The 24074-nt window shown below is 38.1% G+C and overlaps 1 protein-coding gene across 3 annotated transcripts in view; it reads left to right on the top strand.

The window, feature by feature from the left end:
- LOC134538701 (lachesin-like) overlaps window positions 1-24074 on the top strand; it is a 510913-nt gene that overhangs the window by 389165 nt on the left and 97674 nt on the right. For all 3 annotated transcript variants that reach the window (XM_063380138.1, XM_063380136.1, XM_063380137.1), the window contains exon 5: window positions 110-260. In XM_063380138.1, the coding sequence (XP_063236208.1) occupies window positions 110-260 (151 nt within the window). The remainder of the gene's footprint in view (window positions 1-109; window positions 261-24074) is intronic.

The raw sequence follows: 24074 nt of genomic DNA, 5'->3' as shown, positions 1-24074 counted from the left end.
AACCCGAGAAGCCGGGGAAACCCATTTTTTCTTCTTAAGGTTATAATTTTTAAGGAACCGAATGTTCAGTTGTGCATGAATGTGGTGTGTTACGGGTTTTCTCTTCCAGGACAACCTTCTGCCGAGCGGCGACCAGTCGGTGGAGGGCTTCTCCATCACCCTGGAGAAGGTGGACAGGCACCAGGCAGGGGTCTACCAGTGCACAGCCAACAACGGCGTGGGCGAGCCGGTCACCATCGACATGCAGCTGGACATCCTGTGTGAGTTGGAACCCGAACCCTAAGCAGCTGGACATCCTGTGTGAGTTGGAACCCGAACCCTAAGCAGCTGGATATCCTGTGTGAGTTGGAACCCGAACCCTAAGCTGCTGGACATCCTGTGTGAGTTGGAACCCGAACCCTAAGCAGCTGGACATCCTGTGTGAGTTGGAACCCGAACCCTAAGCAGCTGGACATCCTGTGTGAGTTGGAACCCGAACCCTAAGCAGCTGGACATCCTGTGTGAGTTGGAACCCGAACCCTCAGCAGCTGGACATCCTGTGTGAGTTGGAACCCGAACCCTTAGCAGCTGGACATCCTGTGTGAGTTGGAACCCGAACCCTCAGCAGCTGGACATCCTGTGTGAGTTGGAACCCGAACCCTAAGCAGCTGGACATCCTGTGTGAGTTGGAACCCGAACCCTAAGCAGCTGGACATCCTGTGTGAGTTGGAACCCGAACCCTAAGAAGCTGGACATCCTGTGTGAGTTGGAACCCGAACCCTAAGCAGCTGGACATCCTGTGTGAGTTGGAACCCGAACCCTAAGAAGCTGGACATCCTGTGTGAGTTGGAACCCGAACCCTAAGCAGCTGGACATCCTGTGTGAGTTGGAATCCGAACCCTAAGCAGCTGGACATCCTGTGTGAGTTGTAACCCGAACACTAAGCAGCTGGACATTCTGTGTGAGTTGGAACCCGAACCCTAACCAGCGATTTCGCTACCAGTCGAGTCGCTGTCACTGGAAACTGGCCGCAATTGTGAAATCGGGGAAACGAAATTCAAGTCTCTCGAATTCTCGTCAATTACTGCAATAATAAATTAATGTGGGAAATAACGATGCAGAAATTATGTGGCAGTGCAGCTTTGTTCACGAGGCTTTGTAAAAACTTGTCAAAAAACAAGAGGAAGTGATTATTTTTTTAATTTTGGTTCCCTGATTGCATTAAGTATGTGGAATTTCTTAATTTTTTTTGGTGTTTGCTTGCTGATGATTAGGCGGAATGCGGAGTATATCAGTGATCAAGGCAGCGAAGTTCACTAAACAACAAATGAAAGTTATTGATATCTATGTGAAACACATCCAACAAAATAAAACTTCGAGAGCTTACAGTTTAAAGTGGAGCAGAATTGACGTACTCACACGTATTTTAAACTTAATATAATATGCTTTAACTATCTTGGATTAGTGCATATTATTTTCTTAGGATTTTAAACGTATATTTTGTAGCACATCTAACCACTGGCTATTTACGATTTGTTGCATGATAGTGGTAAAATACCAGGCAAATAGACATACTTTTTTTCCTTAATTGTTCCGTAGTTACTCACTTTAAATTATATATATTTCTAGCAGACACGACAGACGTTGTCCTGTACACACGTCGTTAATTCGAAAATTTCAAACATTCTTCAATAAGCTGTAATAATCTGGACAATCTGGACTGTTTTGATGAAAATTATTATTCAAGAGTTATTTTAATATCTAACGTCATTACATGTACACTTATACAAATTCGACCGATCGGTAGCATGTGAGTATATACTGTGAGTGTAATTATGCATATACTGTATGAGTGAAGTGAAATGTAGAAGCTGTGTTAACTAAAAATATGCATCTATTACCACACTCCACGGATGAAATTTGTAGACTGGATAATAGCAGCCACTGTCTATGATTATTGACACGGATATTTCTAGGCGTCACCGACAATTTTAAGTAAATGATATGACTGATTACAGGTTGGGATATTATCCGTGGAGTGTGGCAATAACAGCATCGTAAATACAAAATTTAACATGTTTTAAGTAAAGGTAAAAAATCTTATACTGAAACTATTTTATAACATTTATTTATTAATTTACAAAAACTTAATTTATCTTAATGCTATTGGATATACAATATTTTTAGTTAATCATAGAGGCGTATAAACAAACAAATTCGATGGTTTTCCAACTCTGGAACACGCAACATATAATTGACCGTGAGAAAAACACGGATTTTCTAAATCTAAGCCACAAATTGTCATTGTTTGGCCTTGTGACTTATTTATAGTCATAGCATATGCCAAGCGGATTGGAAATTGTAAACGTTTGAATGGTATAGGCGAATCTGAAGGAATCATTGGAATCCGTGGTAGAAGTACAACCTCACCTTGAAATTTTCCACTCAAAATAGTAGCTTCAAGAATGTTGCCCATGATTTTTTTTATAACTAATCGCGTCCCATTACATAATTTCGGAGCATTCAAATTTCGAAGCAAAATTATAGGTGAACCAACCTTCAGTCGCAAATTATGTGGTGGCATTCCAGGTAAATCTAATGAATTTAAAAATTCTACAGGATAGTTAACAACTTCATCAGGATCAACAACAGTGTCGATCGATTTAAATGTAGTTTCATTACCAGGCAGTAATTGCTGTATTTTGAAATTGATGGCATCAACATCTAAATTTTTCGCAGCTAAAATTGCTCGCTCTCGTAGCAATTCATGATTAGTACAATTATGTCTCAAATCTGGAAAGATACTGTTTATTAACTCATCTTTGGTAGCCACCATGTTGCAAAAATTCTCTGGAAGTCGAATTTATTGTGTATCTTCATAGAATTCAATTTTACCATTGCCAATATCCAACAATTGTTCAGAGAATCTTGACGCTAATGGATCATTTTGAAGTTGAACGCGCATATTAATAGTAAGGCATAATTTGCTGACACTTCGCCATAGATAAGATTCTTTTAAACATGCGTTTATTTCGTCTGCATATGTCGCGCGTGGAATGACTGGTTATGTTTGTCTGAAATCACCAGACAGCAACAATAGAGCACCACCGAAAAGCCTAGTATTATCCTTGATATCTTTCAGGGACCTGTCGAGAGCTTCAAGCGAATGCTTGTGGGCCATGGTAAATTCATCCCAGATAATAATTTTGCATTTTCTCAAAACTTGAGCCATGCCTGAATGCTTCTTTATGTTACACATTGCTTCGGGATTTGTGTGAACATTCAAAGGTAATTTAAGCGCTGAATGCGCCGTCCGTCCACCATCAAGTAACGTTGCTGCGATTCCTGATGAAGCAATAGCCAATGCAATATTTTTTTGTGATCGGATGCGCGCAAGTATCAATGAAATGAGGAATGTTTTACCAGTACCACCTGGTGCATCCAAAAAAAAGAATCCACCTTGTTGCGCTGCAATTGATACATTAATTTGATCATATACATTTCGTTGCTCAGCAGTGAGCGATTGTTCATTATTGGCAACAAAAGTAGCCAAAAAAGTTTTATCGAAGTGGTGTTCCCGTTGAACATCGCTGTTGATGGTATCTACTGCTGGGCGGTTAGGCGCTGGCATGCCGAAATGGATGAGCGGCATATTCGAAATAAGAATACAAATATCCTCAATAATTATTAATGACTCATTATATATTTCTGCGGAGAATTCAATATTTTGATTTTGATTAGTAATTCTAATCCGATGTAAAATATCCTCACTCATTGAGTCTTTATATTTGTCCCACAAAGCAGATGCTTCAGACGGAAAACACGTCAATATTATTGAAAATAATTGACGAATTTGTTGTGGAGATGAGCTCAGTGCTGCATCTGCAAGTGTGAGATCCCAATGGTTATCATCCTCCAATAAATGTAACTCACGACACGCATCAAAGAAAGTGTCGTATAAAGTAGGTACCATTGACTTTTCGCAAATATCGGAAAGATGTTGGTCCAGGAACGTTAACCAATAACAAACGCAAAAAAAAAAACATTCGCGTTGCTTAGGATGAACTGTATATATTCGACCTAAAGTATTTATCATAAATATGTCGGTGAATCCTGGGACTGGAATGCCTCGTTTCCGTGGTTCCCAATTTTTTGATTGTTTATTCCACGTAAAAAATTTAGCAACATCAGTATACATTAATGTCCTTGCGAATTGACCAACAACATCTTGTCGGCAACAAAGGTTTAAAAATTCAGTAAGAGTTGTTTTTGGAGCCGTTAAAGCTTGTTGTAGTGCAGTCTGTTCTGTAAAGTAAACACACTGTCCGTTTTCAAGATGCACAGCCAAATGTATAACAGCAGGATCCCTTTCATGTATAGGAAACGTAAAAATGCGCCAAATAGCTTCGTTACTGCTTATGTATCGACCCATTTGATGACGTGTAATTTCGTCATTGTCATTTACATTTTGAACAGCGAATACAGCTTTATCACTCCCCTTGTGAACATACTTACAAATGTATTTTATAGATTTCACTGAACTGCATAGTTCAACGTTTATGTGCGCTTTATAGGTTTTGCACAGCAATGGTGAATATGGAACTATCCAGCGATTATCAATATCTACTGTCACACCGTTTGACAGACGCAATTCATATGATTGACCGCCATTGTCTACGTCTCTACGCCGGTAAGATGGATAACCATCAATATTGGTGATAGTATCAGATTGGCATGGTTTTGGAAAACGTTTCGTACATTTTCCATTGTCCATACATGGTGACATCATGTTTAGAGTACCACATGGACCATGGATCATATTAGTAGTTACAATGTCAAACAATTCTTGATCAACATTCGGATCTGGAATTTCGGCTGATATAATTTTGTCGATTTCTTCTGGGCGTACTTTATCCACCAACCAAATCAAAATATGCGCATGAGGTAAACCTCGTTTTTGCCATTCAACAGAGTAAAGCCAACAACATGTTTCACCAAATACCGAGTGATGTGTAATCAAATTCATCAAAGATTTTAATTTTTGTTTAAAAACACGTGCAGTGATATCATGGCGATGCATCGATGTTTGACCTGGCAACAACAAACTTTGAATTTCATCCCAGTTTGGATTACACGTTAATGTGATAAAAAGATCTGGTCGGCCATATGCACGTACGTAAGTCATGGCGTCTTGAATATACTCTTGCATATGACGCGGACTACCAATGTATGATGATGGGAGAATATATGCGCTACCGATGTTGTTGATGTCATTAGATGCATCTACGTTACCAATAACGGCGTCGAGCAAATGAATGTACTCCTTAGCACGAAGTTTTGTTTGATTAAATTTTATATATTGTAATCTCTCACTTTCGATTTTTACGTACATATCGACAATATACTGATGAAATAGCTGTCTGCATCGGAGAATGGTATTGTCTTCATTAGCACGAATCATCAATCGATATGCGTAGAAGTTCATAGCACTAAGATTCTTGATCAGTTCTTCACCTGCAAATAAATATATATATGACAGATACAGAAATTATTTGAAAAAAAAAATCTGTAAGATAGTCTATAAGTTGTACCTGTAGTTGGATTCCTTTGTTTAATATTTAAATGGTATCCATCTTCTCCTTCCCAAAATATCAACGGATACTGCAATGCATCGTAAGAACGATGATTGTCTTGAATTATTTGCATCGTATTATCTCTGTGTTGAATGCAAATGTCCCGACGTTCACATGGGTCACCAGCCATAACAACTGCAACTTCATTAATAGTTGGAACATTATATGTGCCTGCGTGCTCTTCGTAGGGCACTTTGTCTGCTTTAATAATAATGGCGCAGTTGTCATTTTGCAGTCTGCTAGAAAAAGTCTTGAACAATTGCAACAACTGGTTATGTTTTTGCAAAAACGTTTCCAAAATGTCCACAATTTCTCGTTCCTCCATCTGCTCTATATAGTTGTAAGCGCAGCGTGTGTGTGATTGTTGCTCCTCATTGCCCATAAAATAAATTTGTAAAAATTTTGGATCGGCATCAGGCATTGGGAGCAATGAACCAATTTGGTGGTACACTTGACCTTGAATTTTGAATGTAGATTCGAAATTACAACCATCTTCATTATGAACAATTTTTGTTGCTCCTGTGCCGTTAATTAGAAAATTCGACACGATATATTTTAAATTTTTATTATGATTTTAAATTTTTTTGTGTGGAAATTTTATTTGCTCTACTATAGTGTGATTTTACTTTGTTAGTCTGGTGTACTCCTCTGAGTTAAACTTTGTCTCAGTGCTCTGAAGCCCCTTTCCCATCGGCGTATCGGATATTTTGCTGGCCTAATCCCTGACTGGCAGACAGCTTACCATTTCCCCCGCCTTCAGTCACACCTCAAGCCTGTAATATAATTTCTCTTCGTGACCCTAACTGCATAGACAAGCCTGTAGCCTGCAGGCGACCAGTTCTCAGAGACGAGCTGAGATTGGCCTTTTTCATCACGTATTAGTGTTATGTTCGCCCCTCTGCAGCCACGACGGGGCGTAGATTCCCAGGAGTGTTGCATTTTACCCTCACCCCCCCCCCTTCTCAGTTCCAAGTAAGACCAATGACCGGTCGTAACCCCCTGGGCAACAGTGACCGTTCTCAAGGTCTACTCGCAAAAATGAGTGCGCTAAAACTGATCACAAGCGCTACCTAGCGACCAAGTCGCGAACTTCTCCGCTAGCCTACCCTCTAGGGCGCCAGAGAGCAGCACCTGCTTTCCCTTGAGTTATATGGACGCCAGGCGCGAGTGGATTGTTTTCAACTCAGACCCCTCCGACAGAGTTCTCTACTGTCGCCCAGTGATGCCAACTCCAAAACTCCTGCCAGAGTTTTTTTTCCGCCCGCATTCGAGCAAGTTCGGAATCTTTCGGCGGCCCAGACCTCCCTCCACCTGTAAGAGCCGGCGCCTACTTTTAATTACGAGACGCGGTTTGCCGCGACACAGATCAACTCGCGTCGCGTCTGCAGACAGATCTCCATCGAGTATCGGCGAATCGGCAGACTCTGCAAGACTTCATCCGACCGCTAACGACTATGTAGTCGCTTTGTATAAGGGATGCTATCCCTCAAGTCAATCCTAGTAGATTAGTCTGTCTGCATAGTTTAATTATTTGCCTTCGAAATTTTTTTTCTCTTTTAATTGTTATTATGAAGAAATCATCCGCGTCCTGCCGCGCAATTCGCGAGCTCCAGATCCTGGCTGACTCCACGACTGCAGCGTGCTGGGCAACTCCCCTGTTTTTTTTTGGGCATTTTCTGCCCCATAGACTGCCTGTATACAAGTTCTAATCAGTTTTGATTTGGACTTTTGCAGACAGGATCGATGACAGGGAGAGACAGATTGCTCCCATCACGTGGCCCCCCCCCCCCTTCTGTTCCGTGGGTCACATTAGAAGAAACGTTTCTACTACCCGACGTGATCGTTTGAAGACCCCGGGTGGTAATGTAAATTCAACATTTCCCCCTTACCTAGCTACGAACTATCTTAAGCGGATGACCAACCCACCAGCGACCTGTGTTTTCCTCAAGAAAATGTAGAACGAATAGAACTAATTATCAATGTAATCATCGGATCCATCCAATTTTGGGTGTGAAACTCATAATGCAAATGTTTATATTTCAAACTAAGAATGTAAATTGTTTTAAATAATCGCGGGCCGGCCCATTTTCGTTTTTCTTTTTGTTAATCTTTGAAACTTGTTAAAACCTTTTGTATGTAAAATAATGGAAACAAGATAATTCATCAGGGCAAATTAAACAGGGAAACTATAGATCAATTTAATCGTGTAGTTTTTATTTATTGATTTTAACGATCCCCCAACTTCCTCCTTGCTTGTTACAGGAAGTTCCTAAATTTTGTTTGTTCCCCACCTCGTGTCGCCTCTGGTAAATCAATTTATTTAACTAATTTTTTTTTTATCCAGCAAGTTTCCAAGGCTCCTTTTAATTAATTCAAAATAATTCAATTTTGAGGCACGATGGGTGTTACAACTTGGTAGCAGAGCATGGTTTCCTTGGTCTATAGGCATACCTGAATAATATAAGCATATCTAAAATAAAAATAAAAGTACAAAAAAATTTTTTAAATTAATTTTTGATAATAGCAATTTTGTAATAATATTGTAAACTGATCGCTGGTACACCCGGTAGTTATATGGTATTTCTATGTTAAAATTTATTTTGAGTTTTACGTCCCGCTGTGACTGTGTTTGCGCGCGGTGAGACACCGGGCGGCGACGTCCTTCAGGCAGCGTGCCTTATCAGCGCGCGTGTCATTCCCCCTGTCACCACTTCACCCCTCCCCTTCCCGCCTCACCGGCTGGAGGAGACAATGTCATGCCGTTGACCCGTGTCCGGCAGCGTAACAATGCGTTGTAATCTAGTTTGTTCCTCACGGCCGACAGTGCCCTGAGTTTGTCTAAATTCCTCCTCTTATATGTGTTTTTTTTTATAACACATCCGCCTGCAAACCAGGCCATCTTTGTGAAAAACAGATCATCGAAGTCCTTTCGGACATCGTGGTATTTTTTGTTTTGTCTCTCGGCGTCGTGCGCGCGCCGACATGTTATCTCTTCACCACATGACAGGACCGCCAACCGCGCGGAACTCTTCTCTACTCCACCCACGTACCACGTGTTTTGTAAACAAACTACCTATGCTTTGTATGTCCCAATAATATAATTTTTATGTCACAAAACAAGCACTATAAATAATCTATACTACCTTAAATCTAGCAGCAAAGTATTTTCTTAATCTAGGGTTACTAAAATATAACATAATAATTTTATATATACCTTATAATAATATTAACAATACAAATAATATGATAATATAAACCTTTTGTTTTAGCTAATGTTAAGAAACTTCCATTGTTTACTATTTCTAAGTATCTTAAAATTAACCATTAAGTATTTTAATAGTACATAAAATAAATTTATAAAGGGTCCATTCATTACGTAATATAAAATAAGAATATGCTCATAAGTAATTTTAACCAGTACTCTAATCCTATTGCATCGTTCACAAGCAAAGTGAATATACTTCGATGTACCATTTCATTGTGTTAGTACACACATCCATGTGCATAGCTTTTGTTTAGATTTATTTCGTGATCACCCAACGAGAGGTGCAATCACACGTGCCTTTAAGAAAAGGCCTGAATTAAATTGTTTATATACACGGGTTGAATCCCCAATACTTTTTACGCTAGCCATGAGGCGATGAATTTATTGTAAGATAAAGTACTATACCGTTTTTAACGTCGAGTTTTCTATGAGCAATTTACCAATTAATCTAAGAATGCAAGGTAAAGGATAAATAATATTTTTGTAATTATGAATTTTGAGTAAACAATTTATTAACTTTTATATTTTTTTTTTGGATCGGTGTTAATTTCCTTTATAAGGTGGTGTACAGCTATGTATTTAAAACAGCTAAATTTTTTTTCATCATCCATTTTTCATCCAAATTTGTTGATCTTTCGGGTTTCGAACCCGAACTAACTCAGGGGTGAAATTCCCTCGTAGGTCTCTCTGCTTCAGCCTGATGGTCTGATCAACCGTCAGAGCTTGAACATATTGAGCCTATGTGAGTTAAGAAATGTAGGTATCCGGGACCGAGGTGTACTTCGCTTTTTAAGCAAGTATTAAATTCATCCATTTCGTCTGATCCATCGTCAGATTGTGCAGAGCTATGACTCAATGCCTTCGACTTCTTATGGACAGCGAAACAATTATGTACAGGCGTTATATTCCCAAATTTAGTTTGTAAGTTACGGGTTACCATACCCATTTACAGGGGTTACAGTCCCCATTCGTCACTGAGTGCTCAAGGACGCATTTACCTTGTTTCGGCCTCAGTGCTTTTCGGCCTCCCTCATAGCGCCCATTTTGTGTTCCTACACGATATCCAAAATCTGAGATCAACGGGATGAATTTCATTTCATTAATATAACAACGGCATAAATAGTTGTAAGCTTACAGATACTTTAAGGTTAAGCTTTAAATTTAATTTTTTATTTATTAAATTAATTTAAGGATTTATTTTAAATAATCAAACCAAGTTTAAATGGACTCTATTTAATTATTAATCTTGTCTTGGACTTCTAAAGTGTTATAGTCAAAGGTCATGGAATTAATTCTGCTTTATTACAAGTAGTAGGGCAACAGACATATTTTTTTATCTTTTCGTTTAGCTCATTAAAAATAATAAAATCAATCATATTAAAATACCTATTCCCCAGAAATTAAGCAGCTACGAGGTGACTAGTCTCATTTTAATATTTAAGGTAATCACCGAGAAGGGTGAAATACTTTCAACCCCCAACGAGAGGTCCACTTAATTAATTTGGGTATGTTTGAGCATCCCGTTTCTAGGCTTTCACAAGCTAGGTAATTTAAGATATTTTAATTTTTAATTTTTACATACCTTATTTCAGTCTTTAACAAGCTACTTGACGTAAATAGTTTTAATATTTTTTTTACTCAGAAATACCCCTCTGATATTTTTTGAATCTTCATGAATCTTGTTCCACGATTTCATATATTTAATTTCTGATTACGTTCCTTTTTTTTTAATAACTATAATTCGTAAAGTAAGCAAGAATAATGTTTGTAGTTTTTTTTGTACTGATGTTGCGTTAATACTTTTACATGTTTATTTCTTTATTTTCCCTTGCACGTAAATGTGTTGTACAGTGACATACATAGAGTCTGAGCACTGAAGCTGTCACATCTAGCCATTTTTCTTTTTTCTTTTGCATTCTACCCCAAAGTTGTATTTCTTTTACATCGTTATCAATGAGATGCTTTATTTAGGTAAGAGCTACGTGACTTCCAGATGGCAAACTGGTTTCTTTTATGTGTTTTTCTAAAATAGGAGCTAGGTCAAGCTAGCCAACGAGCGGCGCAAAAGTTAGGGTCCTCTGAGCCAACGAGCCATGACCAAGGTCCTCTGAGTGAAATATCTCATGACCATTTTCGAGTGTTCTTTGGGTTACATTCCCACCACTCATCTTTGGACGGCCTATGTTCAAACCCCCTCTCAGGCAGTGCGAAGCCTATCAGCAGTCATGGAAGATCTAACCGCTCCATTATAATTTATCCCTTTTTGATTTATAATTGTTGCATTTTACATTTCTTTAAATTATTTAAATTTGAGTGCGAAGAGTCATTAATTTATCGTTTTGTTTCCAAAAAACTTAAAAATAATAAATATTAGTTATTAATAATAAACATCAGAGTGGTATTCGCTGAAATTTCTTAATTTATCGAATATTTAATATTTTTTAAATTCATGCTTTCCTACGGATTTTTGATCTTTTGGGGTTTTCATCCCCAATAATTTAAAATTACGCCAAGGGAAATCCACCCATAGGTCATGTGTCACTCTGGGACTGAGGTTCTGTTTCGCCTTCGGGCAAGCAGCAAATTTGACTGTCTTCTCCATCGCCTGACTGTGCAGGGCTGAGTCCCAATGCCTTCGGCTTCTTATGGAAAGACTATTGTACAGGGGTTTACATTCCCACTTTCACTATTTTCAGGGGTACACAAATCCCCACCTTTCTTTACTGGCACCCGACGGACCAAGTTCCGGTTCCGGCCCAGTGTTTTAGGCCCGCCTCACAGCGCCCATGTTTAGAGTTTTGTCACGTGACACCATTCCCAACATCTGAGATCAACTTTCCTCATGACTTCATTCACCGTTAAGGGTAATTTAATTAATTATAATACACTTTCGAATTGACCGTAATATTTTTTTTTATAAGTAGTAGGATACAGGCGAACCTGGTACTAGTTTTACTGAGCAGTGTAAGTGTTTTTTTTTATTTTCCCTATATGCTCCGCATTCAAGCGGGGGAGTATGTGCCGTTAATTAGTAAATTCGACACGATATATTTTAAATTTTTATTATGATTTTAAATTTTTTTGTGTGGAAATTTTATTTGCTCTACTATAGTGTGATTTTACTTTGTTAGTCTGGTGTACTCCTCTGAGTTAAACTTTGTCTCAGTGCTCTGAAGCCCCTTTCCCATCGGCGTATCGGATATTTTGCTGGCCTAATCCCTGACTGGCAGACAGCTTACCATTTCCCCCGCCTTCAGTCACACCTCAAGCCTGTAATATAATTTCTCTTCGTGACCCTAACTGCATAGACAAGCCTGTAGCCTGCAGGCGACCAGTTCTCAGAGACGAGCTGAGATTGGCCTTTTTCATCACGTATTAGTGTTATGTTCGCCCCTCTGCAGCCACGACGGGGCGTAGATTCCCAGGAGTGTTGCATTTTACCCTCACCCCCCCCCCCCTTCTCAGTTCCAAGTAAGACCAATGACCGGTCGTAACCCCCTGGGCAACAGTGACCGTTCTCAAGGTCTACTCGCAAAAATGAGTGCGCTAAAACTGATCACAAGCGCTACCTAGCGACCAAGTCGCGAACTTCTCCGCTAGCCTACCCTCTAGGGCGCCAGAGAGCAGCACCTGCTTTCCCTTGAGTTATATGGACGCCAGGCGCGAGTGGATTGTTTTCAACTCAGACCCCTCCGACAGAGTTCTCTACTGTCGCCCAGTGATGCCAACTCCAAAACTCCTGCCAGAGTTTTTTTTCCGCCCGCATTCGGGCAAGTTCGGAATCTTTCGGCGGCCCAGACCTCCCTCCACCTGTAAGAGCCGGCGCCTACTTTTAATTACGAGACGTGTTTTGCCGCGACACAGATCAACTCGCGTCGCGTCTGCAGACGGATCTCCATCGAGTATCGGCGAATCGGCAGACTCTGCAAGACTTCATCCGACCGCTAACGACTATGTAGTCGCTTTGTATAAGGGATGCTATCCCTCAAGTCAATCCTAGTAGATTAGTCTGTCTGTATAGTTGAATTATTTGCCTTCGAAATTTTTTTTCTCTTTTAATTGTTATTATGAAGAAATCATCCGCGTCTTGCCGCGCAATTCGCGAGCTCCAGATCCTGGCTGACTCCACGACTGCAGCGTGCTGGGAAACTCCCCTGTTTTGGTGAGTGACCCCCCCTTTTTTTTTCCCTTTAAATTTTTTTTTTGGGCATTTTCTGCCCCATAGACTGCCTGTATACAAGTTCTAATCAGTTTTGATTTGGACTTTTGCAGACAGGGTCGATGACAGGGAGAGACTGATTGCTCCCATCTCGTGGCCCCCCCTCCCCTTCTGTTCCGTGGGTCACATTAGAAGAAACGTTTCTACTACCCGACGTGATCGTTTGAAGACCCCGGGTGGTAATGTAAATTCAACATTTCCCCCTTACCTAGCTACGAACTATCTTAAGCGGATGACCAACCCACCAGCGACCTGTGTTTTCCTCAAGAAAATGTAGAACGAATAGAACTAATTATCAATGTAATCATCGGATCCATCCAATTTTGGGTGTGAAACTCATAATGCAAATGTTTATATTTCAAACTAAGAATGTAAATTGTTTTAAATAATCGCGGGCCAGCCCATTTTCGTTTTTCTTTTTGTTAATCTTTGAAACTTGTTAAAACCTTTTGTATGTAAAATAATGGAAACAAGATAATTCATCAGGGCAAATAAAACAGGGAAACTATAGATCAAGTTAATCGTGTAGTTTTTATTTATTGATTTTAACGATCCCCCAACTTCCTCCTTGCTTGTTACAGGAAGTTCCTAAATTTTGTTTGTTCCCCACCTCGTGTCGCCTCTGGTAAATCAATTTATTTAACTAATTTTTTTTTATCCAGCAAGTTTCCAAGGCTCCTTTTAATTAATTCAAAATAATTCAATTTTGAGGCACGAGGGGTGTTACACTCCAAATGATGTCATTTGGAAGCATGAATTGAATTTACGAATTTTTCGGAAAAAAAATTTCGATTGAGATGTGGTGCCAGCTAAAAGTGTTTTTAAAGGTTCCGGCGGTGGATTTAGCGATGGCAGTGAAATTTTTCCAGATGCGCAACATAAACCAGCTGATTCACCTTTGTACTTGAAAGCATGACAATGTTGACACTTTTTGTCCATACTACCAATCGAGATTAATGCATGTGACGAATAGTTGATTTCAGGATCATATTCAAACGCAAGGCGATTGAGTGATGCTCTAGTCAATGCTCGAACATTTTGCATCCGGCGTTGGTTACGTTCTCTATGTGCATCCGTCGCTTGTTGACGTGCCTCTCGTTGTCTTACTGCATTAGCACGAAGACGTAGAGTGCGTTGTACTAAATTTTCATTCGCACTTGTAGATGCAACTTGATCTCTCAGATTTGCATTATCCGCCGAGTGTTCTTCATCTGTTCTATTTATTCGACGATCATGGACCAATTGCGCGTTCGGAGTACGTCCACCAATATTTCTGGCTCTTCCTCGAAGACGTGGCATTTTTCTGCAAAAAAAAAAAACTGTAATATAATACGCAACGAATGTGAGTTTTTTTATTGAGAATGAAATTTTAATTAATTAAGAAAAAAGATTTATTGTAACAAATTTTAGATAAAAAACGTGTAATTTTATTTAAAACATGAATAATAAAAACAATTTTAAAAATTTATTATGAAATTAATGAGCTACACAAATAAATTTTTAGGTTAGGTTGGTTGTTATAAAACTCACGTGTAAATTTGATAAATTAGATTAAAAAAACGTGTAATTTTATTTAAAACATGAATAATAAAAACAATTTTAAAAATTTATTATTAAAATAATGAGCTACACAAATACATTTTTAGGTTAGGTTGGTTGTTATAAAACTCACGTGTAAATTTGATAAAAAATTTATACAAAATATACTTACTTCGATTTCACCCTAAATTCGCAAAAAGTATCGTTTTTTAGGAACACTTCTAAACTCTTCAAACATCAATTTCTATTCATTGTTATAATTTAATTAGCACACGACTTAAACGAACACAATAATAAGACAAAATTTCAAAAATTTTTCTCAATTTGATCGCAGCACCAACTGTCGGGACAAACTGAAATTAAAATAGAATTATATTTAATAATTGATGCTGCGATGGTAGCGCAGTCTACCGGATCGAATGTAAAACATTCCAAAATTAACAACTACTTATAAATGAAAAATTAGTTAAATAAACATTTTCCAGTGGACCAAATTGAAATAAACTCAAGTAATCCACAACGAATATGAGTTATTTATTGAAAATAAAATTTTTAATTATCACCGAAAACGATTTATTGTAACAAATTTTAGATGAAAAACGTGTACTTTTATTTTTTGCTTCTTAATTTTGAAAAAGCCCGTTGCCATGGAAGCTAATTATCAGCAATGCTTAGTTTTTTTGGAGGAAAAATATATATAGAAGAAATTAAATTTAAAAAATGGGTGTGTGTACTTAGGTACGCGCATGTGAAGTTATACTTCTTTGGCATCATTAAAAAATAGTTTTTAATTGCATGCAAAAATATTGCGTGGAGTCCCTCCGCGTGGAAGAAGTGAAACTTCGTAATGTGGAAATGAAAATAGGAAGGGGTAGAAAATGATTTTTAGTGAAATCATATTGTATCAAATCAAACTAAAAAAATAAAGGAAATAAATTTGTAACGATTCATAGATTGATCTTCAGAGAGAGAGAGAGAGAGAGAGAGAGAGAGAGAGAGAGAGAGAGAGAGAGAGAGAGAGAGAGAGAGAGAGAGAGAGAGAGAAGAGAGAGAGAGAGAGAGAAAGAGAGAGAGAGAGAGAGGACACCTATTCAATGTCTATAAAACTAACTTTTTTATGAGAGTAGATTTTCATGAAATATATCATGAAATCATTCAACGATAAAACCTGTTTATTTAATTAAGCGGACGGGTTCGCCCCAAGGAGAAAATAACGCGGCGAGACCTCGTGGACATAGAGAAATGACACACTCACTATTTATGTGTCTATGAAACATGATTTTTTTTCTGCAATTTAAATTGTAATATACAAAAACGGTATTAAAAATTGAAACAAATATGGCGACACTACAAACTTTCAAGAGCTTTTTTTTTCTTACTCTCTACTTAGTTCCTTACAATAGCAAAACGTAACGTAATGGCTTGAAAGCTATTGCTCGGCAGACATTGAGGAATGACACTAACAGTTTGTATATCTATGACACACATTACATTTTTTAGTTTTTTCTTAACTCATAATTGAGATAAAATATCCAATTGTGAATCTAAACCATCCTCGAATCCCCGTGAACTCACACAAAAAATTTCATCAAAATCGGTCCAGCCGTCTAGGAGGAGTTCAGTGACATACACACGCACACAAGAAATATATATATAAAGATGTATAACACTCACAAAATTGATTGTTTAATCTCGTTATTTTAATTTTTATTTGAAAAATCTGCAAATGTACCAAAATCCAAAATAATTATACTTGGAGGACGGAACAGAGCCTTAATTATTGGACACGCTTAAAAACCTCTCGTCGAAAACAAGGTGATTTTAAAAGGCAAGAAGATTGAGATCCTGCGATGATAGGAAGATTGGTATTGGGGTGATTGCTGGCAGTACCCAGAAAATACCCAAGTAACTATGTCATCAGCTGCCACATTTGCCCACTCGCTAAATAATACGGGTTCGGCCTCAGCTGAAATAAAGAAGGATGATTGTGATATGACGCGAGTTATGTGACCATTATTTATTTACTTGTTTGTTAAATTGTTTACAGATACGTTAAAAAATACTATACATAAACCTACATATATAAATTTCATTACATACATGACTATCATCGGGGTTAAAAACATCGAAAAATTTTGTCAAACCAAATTTAAGTATCAGTGCGATTAATTAACCCGGAAGATATTTCATATTAATGTTAAATAAGTAGGTAATATATCATCTGAGTTAATAAATTAACATAAATTATATTAACTTTTGTACTTCTGCTTCGCTACGAAAGTCTCTAAGCATAACACTGTCGCACTGTTCATTATGTACGAAGAATGCGAAATATATTTTCTTTGTTCAGCTCTATGACCTACGAGGAACATGTGTAACTCTATAGTATCTAGAACATACGCATATGTCTAGAGTATATGGGTATAAAGTACTAGCAGTGCCCGCGACTTTGTCCGCGTGGACTTTGTTGGGGGGTATTGTGACTTTCTGAGATAATACGGTAGATGCACAGTTTTAGGTTATTCTCAAAACTCATAACCAATGGTATATTTAAGTACTTCTGCGTAAACTATATTTTTAGTTTTGTCTTCCGGCAGAAGTATAAATTGATTTTCTCCCGAACCAGATCTCGACAGAGCAACATATAGTTGCCCGTGCGAAAAACACTCTTGGCGTAAATCTATTCCTACGTACTTAAATGTTTGTCCCTGTGCCTTATTAATTGTTACCGCAAACGATACCTTCACCGGAAATTGAATTCGCTTAAAGTGAAAAGGCAAATCCGTTGGTATCATAGGTATGCGAGGTATCAGCACTGTTTGCCCTACTGCTGGACCAGTCAATACTGTAGCACCAATCACGTTATCGCGAAGGAATTTTACTTGGAGTCTGGTTCCGTTGCATAAATTTTGTGGTTTAAGATTCCTTAGCAGCACAATTGGAGAGCTAGTTTTTAATTTGAGTGAATGTGAGGGAAGACCACTCGGATTTAAAGAATTTAAAAATTCTTGTGGATAATGTACCGTATCTTCTTGATCCATTACTTTATCAATGGACCTGTAGTTCACTCTATCTCCTGGAAGTTTACCCAGTATCATGTTATTGATGTTGTCAACGCTACTGTTTCTAGCTGTCAATATTATTCTTTGACACATCCACTGGTAGTCTTTGTTTTCTATATGGACTACATCTGGGTACACTTTAGAGATTAGGTCTTCAATGCTAGTCATACATGCGCGTGCAATACTTAATACTTATTTGGCTACAACACTAATACTTACATTTTAAATATCGCGATATCTTTTGAATTAAACGTCCGAATATAATAATTAGAAAAGTTCTAGAAAGGTATTGAATTCGTTTTGAATATGCAGTAATTTATTTTGATAAGGATTAATACCAAGGTACACAATAAAGAGTTTTTGAAGCGACGGTATTATAATTATTTAAAAAAATAAAAGAAAACACTAATTGTAGATAACTACAATAGTTAGACATATGGTTACGCGATAATTTTTGAAGAAAATTATATGTTCTGCAAAGTGGTAGTACATTGTTTTGTTCTATAATCAATAGGTTTCGCAGCGCACACCGTGTTAGGATTTTTTCGGGTAATTTTTTTACTCTTTGGGTTGCCTTATTGGACTTTTAGTAAGGATCCCTAATGTTATTGATAATATAATATAGCTTATAGCTTTCCTCGATAAAAATACTATCCAACACTGAAAGAATTTTTCAAATCGGACCAGTGGTTCCTGAGATTAGCGCGTTCAAACAAACAAACAAACAAACTCTTCAGCTTTATAATTAGTATAGATTAGCAGTGTACGCTTTCTTCATAGGAGTATCGAGGGTCGAAAAATCGATAAAAAATATTTTAATAAAAAAATAGAATTTTGAAAAGAAAACATATATTTGAGGTGCGCACAGACCCCTCATTGCATTGAGCAAGGAACTGAACTGAAAGCAATTTTCACTGTTTTTGAAAATTGTAAACTTATTTTTTATAAACCAAGGAACTCACTGCAAGTTTAAACTCTATTTACCACACATTTGGATAAAAAATGTTTGTCCAAAGGGGACGTACCTGCATGTATTTATTTAAACACAATAAAATTGATAAAAATAATTTTTGTCATTATGTTATGAAAGTGGCAGAATATTAGCAACAACAAGACTTGGTATTTTCTAGTTAGTTTTAATACATTTTCTTTTCTCTTTCATGCAGTAGCATAAACACGTTATACATGTATATGGGAATATAGTTTACAGTATGTGCATTTAAAATTATTAAATAGAAAAAAAATTATATATGAAACTTAATATACTTATCACAAGATATCTGTAATATATATTCTCTGTTTTTCTAATCAGGCACAGTTACAAGATAGTTACTTCTCAAAAACCAACCAATGAAATGTAAGCTCCGGTTTAAGAGAAAAATTATCTTATTTTTATAAATATAATATGGCAAGACATGACAGCATAATGAGAGTAAAGAATTTTTTGCCCGTTCTGAAAGAAATATGGCCACAAAATAAATAAACTGAAAATCTGCTGCAATTCGTGCAAAAATTGGCTTAAAGTGCGAATTTCACACCTTAAATAACATTCATGGGCTTATTACTAAACCAAACTACTGCACAAACTGCATGAACTTAACTAAAAAGAAAACTTATCATGCCCATCCAAAGCATCATAGCAAAATTATGGCAAACATATTACTGGCCGTTTACAAATAAATACAAGCTAAATACTTAGCTCTCACATACCGCATGTAATGTCTCTCTCTGTTTAATACTTTATACTCAATACCCTGGTTGCTTCTCTCTGCTAGCTAACTATATTCTCGGAGTTTTTTATAACCTAAAGATACCTTCTTTCCCTCCAATTTCCCTCAAATGACTTAGAAAACCACAATTTCCGAGAAGAAAATAAAAACTTATAGAATGATTTTTGCTATCCGTAAATATCTGACTACACAAACGACCAATTCATAATTGATGAAATCTAAGTTTGCATTTTTTTTTCAACACGGTCTCAATTCAACTGTCTGTCTGATTGGTACCCATGCGTCTGTTCCTAGTGATTATTTTTGCAAAGTTTATACCTCATTCAGTCTACAATGTCTATGGTGGTTACATGAGAAAATTGTTTTAAGCGACTCGTTCAGGTAAGGGTTAATTATTTTCGTTTACTTAAACTAAACAAATGTTTGTAACTTATTGTGACCTTAAAAATAATCACAAGATTTACAAAAATTAATTAATTGCAGGGACAAAAATGTCAGGAAAATAATTAGGTTTTATTTTGGGAAGTTCATGTGTGCATTCTTGAAGATGTTCCAAACTTTAAAAAATGACATTGTTCAGCTATGTTTTGGTAAGCGTAAATGAATAAATTCAGCGATGCCAAAACAACTGATAAATGAAATTAAATGCATGGTATCAAAACTTGTACGACAGATGGTAAAAAGCTGATAAAACGCCATAGACGAACAAAATTGAGGTAAATTATGTTTCGGCAAACTGTAGTCAATTGTTTATTTACAAGGTTAAAGCGCAGCATTGCTTTCGCTCGTGTTAGTTATTGTTGGCATCACGAGACAAATAAAGTTTTCAGAAGTTTTCGAGGAAAGTTTATGGGCTGAGGTCAGAATTGTTAAAAGACATTAGGAGAGTTTGGCAAGGTATTGCGTTAGTTACGGTTGGAAAGTTTATGGGCTGAGATTCATAATTGTTAAGAGACGTTATGAGAGTTTGGCAAGTTATTGAGTTATGTTACCATGGTATAGGAGCTCCTGTGACTGCTGGTGGTGAGGAGAGCTTCGAAGCGCTGAAGGAACTGGGTTTTGGCGTCTTCAACACGCAACACCTGGTGCGCAAGGTCTGCGTGAGAACGACTGGCGCAACTACGCCCTGAAGGAGCTACAGGAGGTACAGGACGAAGGAGGTGCAGTCCAGGTCCCTCGTTAAATAGTGGTAGGTGCTGGAGACCGTTGACGAGGCACCCATTCCTTCCGCACCTGCACTACGGGCCTTCCAGACAGAGAGAGAGGCGGTGTTCTCTGTGGTCAACCACGCGACGGGAGGCAACCTCAGCGCGGTTTCTCCAAGACCTCGGGGTTCCGTTGGAGGACCAGGCCCGCCTGTTCACGGCCCTGGACTCCCTTCCATCTGCTCGGCGTGCTGCGCCCCGACGTCGAGGTGGACAACGTGCGAGGGGGGACGTGGTGCTCGCCGACTTTTTAACGCCGCACCCTTTTTGCGGCACGGTGGAGTACATGGCGTCCAAGGTGCTGCTTGAGAACTTAAACCCCGCTGCACTGCTGCCGTGGACTTCTGGCCCGAGGGTGTGCTGCTGCCCTTGGACCGGGAAACTGCAAGGAAGACCTTTGACAACATCAACCAGGAGTTGCAGTGAGGCGGTGAACATTTTCGGGGAGGCTCTTCAGCAAGGGGCCCCCTCACCAACACCTCAGAGGACCTTCAGCTGACCTGGCTGAGAGGCGTGGCAGCAAACTTTCTTCCAGGACCTCGACTGGCTGGACGGAACTGCCACTCGAATTTACCCCCCCCCCCCCACCTCCGTGGGGAGAGAAGGGACTGGAGTGGGCTGGAGGACAGCGACGAAGACGACGAAGGGTGCCTCAGAGGACGGCGGTGAGGTTCCGGAACACCTGAGAGTTCTCCTGCCTGGATTTGACCGCGTTTCGCCGATGCACCAGGAGCCCTCGTCCAGACCGCAATTTGACCGATTTAAGACTTCTTCCCCACGAAGAGCCCGGCCAAGTCCTTTGAAGTTAAAGAGTGTGAGCAGTTGTGATGTTAGAACGATGGCCAAATCAAATATGTTCAGATTCAGGATTTATGTCGGAGTGACTGATGCCCACATTGAAGATAAATCAGCGTGAGTTGTACTGTCAGGACTAAAACTAATCAAGGATGTGCGCGCGTCAATTGAAAGATGCCAGACTGAAAGGAAAGCGCTGGATGATCGTGGTTGGTGATTTAATTTGTGAGGAAGCTGTTTTGCTGTTTTTGAGTGAGCACTGATAGTGGAGGAAGTGCTTATGGACCAGTGGTGAACCGAACTAGTGGTTTTGTGACTGTACGCTGTTGGTGCAGCCCAGTCGAGGAACTTGTTTATGGGCATGGCGAACTAACTTGTGGTGATGGAACTTACACTGTTGGCAGAGCCTATAAACATTTTAATTTTCTCATAAATGTTGCCGATGATAGATCTGTTAGTTATTATTCTATCGTTCTTCGTTTGAGTACGCTATGAAAATGTTAATAAATAATTATTTCATAATTGGATCATATAAAATTTTTATAGTGAATGTAGGTGAAAATTCAGGCATTACAACAACTCTGAGGGCACCAAAAACGTAAAATAAAAACACAAATAATACTTTCTGATATGATTAAAAATCTGCTCTTCAGAGGTTCTACTGACTTCTTTTTTAGAGGAAAAGCTACTTTATTACAAGAACAACACAGTCCAGCAGTTTCTTTTTTGTATTTCAATCCCCTGCAGAAACTGCACTCTGGATGTGAATCTTTTTCTTTCTTCATTTTTTTAAGTACTTCTTTAGGCGTGTTTAGGTTTTAACTTTAGAATGCAAAGAAATTCGCGTATGCAATCAAAAGAAAATTCAAAAACATGAAATTTAATGCACATGAATATCATAAAGAAAAGAGAAAAAAAATATTTCAATATAATTGACCACATGTTTGTTCTAACAAAGCCTCCACCGCTAGTAAGTTAAAGGTTTACTTGAAGAAAATTTATTTGTGGAAACTGTTTTAGCTGTTTACGTGTTAGTATTGAACAGAGTTTCGAATTCCACAGTTTGTCAATAAAAGAATGTTCCAGTTATAAATTTTATTAATTTAAACTTTAAGCGTTGTAAAGAGTTGGTTCAATTAAAAAGTAACCCAAACAGTTTTAGATAAGCGCATGCAAGAGTATTGCTTTGTTGTTTTCTCGCTTGCTGCGCCACCTACACAAAATTGCGACTCCTGAAGGTAAATCAATTTGTGTTTTGCAATTTGCGTAAGGTGAATCTGTAAATTCAGTTCAACATGCGTTTCGTGTAAAGTTTAATTGTGATCCCCCGTGTTTAACATTCCCTGGCCGTTGGATTGGTTGTAATTTCCAATACGACAAAGTTCTCTTTTGCTGGCCTCCACGTTCACCTCACATAACGCCATACGATTCTTTTTCCTTTGGGGCATTATAAAAGATCGTGTCTATGTTCCACCGCTACCTAATATTTTTCCAGAGTTGAGACACAGAACTGAAGAGGCTATTGCTTCCATTACTCCAGACGTTTTAACCAAAGTGTGGGAAGAATTGGACTTTAGTTTGAATGTGTACCGTATAACTAAATGTGCACATATTTGACATTTTTAAGTAAAACTGGGTAGTTTAAACTTTTTTTTAAGTATGGTTTGTTGTGAATAGTCTAAATTGAATTCTTATAATATACCATTGAAACTAAGACGTTATTTTACGGTCACTCCGTACTAATATTTTTTTTAAATGCTGATACATATATGGTATAGAAATAATAATAATTATTATTATTTGCATGCAGTTTTAGCCGTCAAGAGTCGCGTCATACTCAAAAGCAGCATTTTATAATACGGCCCGTGATTCTAGAAAATATTTGTCTGTCTTCGCTGCACCGGCCTTTTCTGCAAAAGCGTGCCTGGCTAGCTTCTGCTTCGTGCTGTTGTCGACGTTCTTTGAGTCTGCAGCAGAGTTTCAGTAGCTCTGAAAGCTGCCTGACGCTTCGCCTGCCCAAAACCTCAGCAGTTATGCTTCACGAGAAGTCTACCGACTTTTGCCCCCCCCCCCCCCCGAGATTTATGGTTTCTGTTAGGAATATTTGTTTTATTTATTTATTGCCTTATTTTAGGTAGCAAAGTTAAGGCGTACCGCCTTGTCTTACATTTAACCACGTACATCTTCACTAACTAGGTGCATGCAAAGTAAACATGATAAATATTATAGCCTGGACATACCAAAAATTGTCACAAATACATTTAAATAAAAACTGAATTAACAAATCAATACAAATATGAAAATAACGAAAAAATTAGCATGTAAGATACACATGAGCTACCTAAAGTTTAGTATATAATAGGCATATTAAAAAGAGGACTTTTTTACAATCTATCTAATGCTAACGATATAAAGATTTAAAGATATTTGATAACCTAAACATTTATGTAAAAACTAACGAAGTCTGGCATTTAAAAAAAGAAAAATACGTATGTACTTACCCAAGAGAAATAAAAGCTTACGAATAAAGACGAAAACGTTAGTATTATAATTAAAGTTCACAGGAATGAAAGCCACAACCACAACCCGAGCAGTTCCAAAATTTACCTAATTAAAAGGTTACGTTGGTTATCGTTAATTATAGGTA

The sequence above is a fragment of the Bacillus rossius genome, chromosome 14 (assembly GCF_032445375.1).
Source record: "Bacillus rossius redtenbacheri isolate Brsri chromosome 14, Brsri_v3, whole genome shotgun sequence".
Classification (NCBI taxonomy): domain Eukaryota; kingdom Metazoa; phylum Arthropoda; class Insecta; order Phasmatodea; family Bacillidae; genus Bacillus; species Bacillus rossius.
Note: the sequence above shows the minus strand (reverse complement) of the source record. Positions and strands in the feature narration are given on the sequence as shown.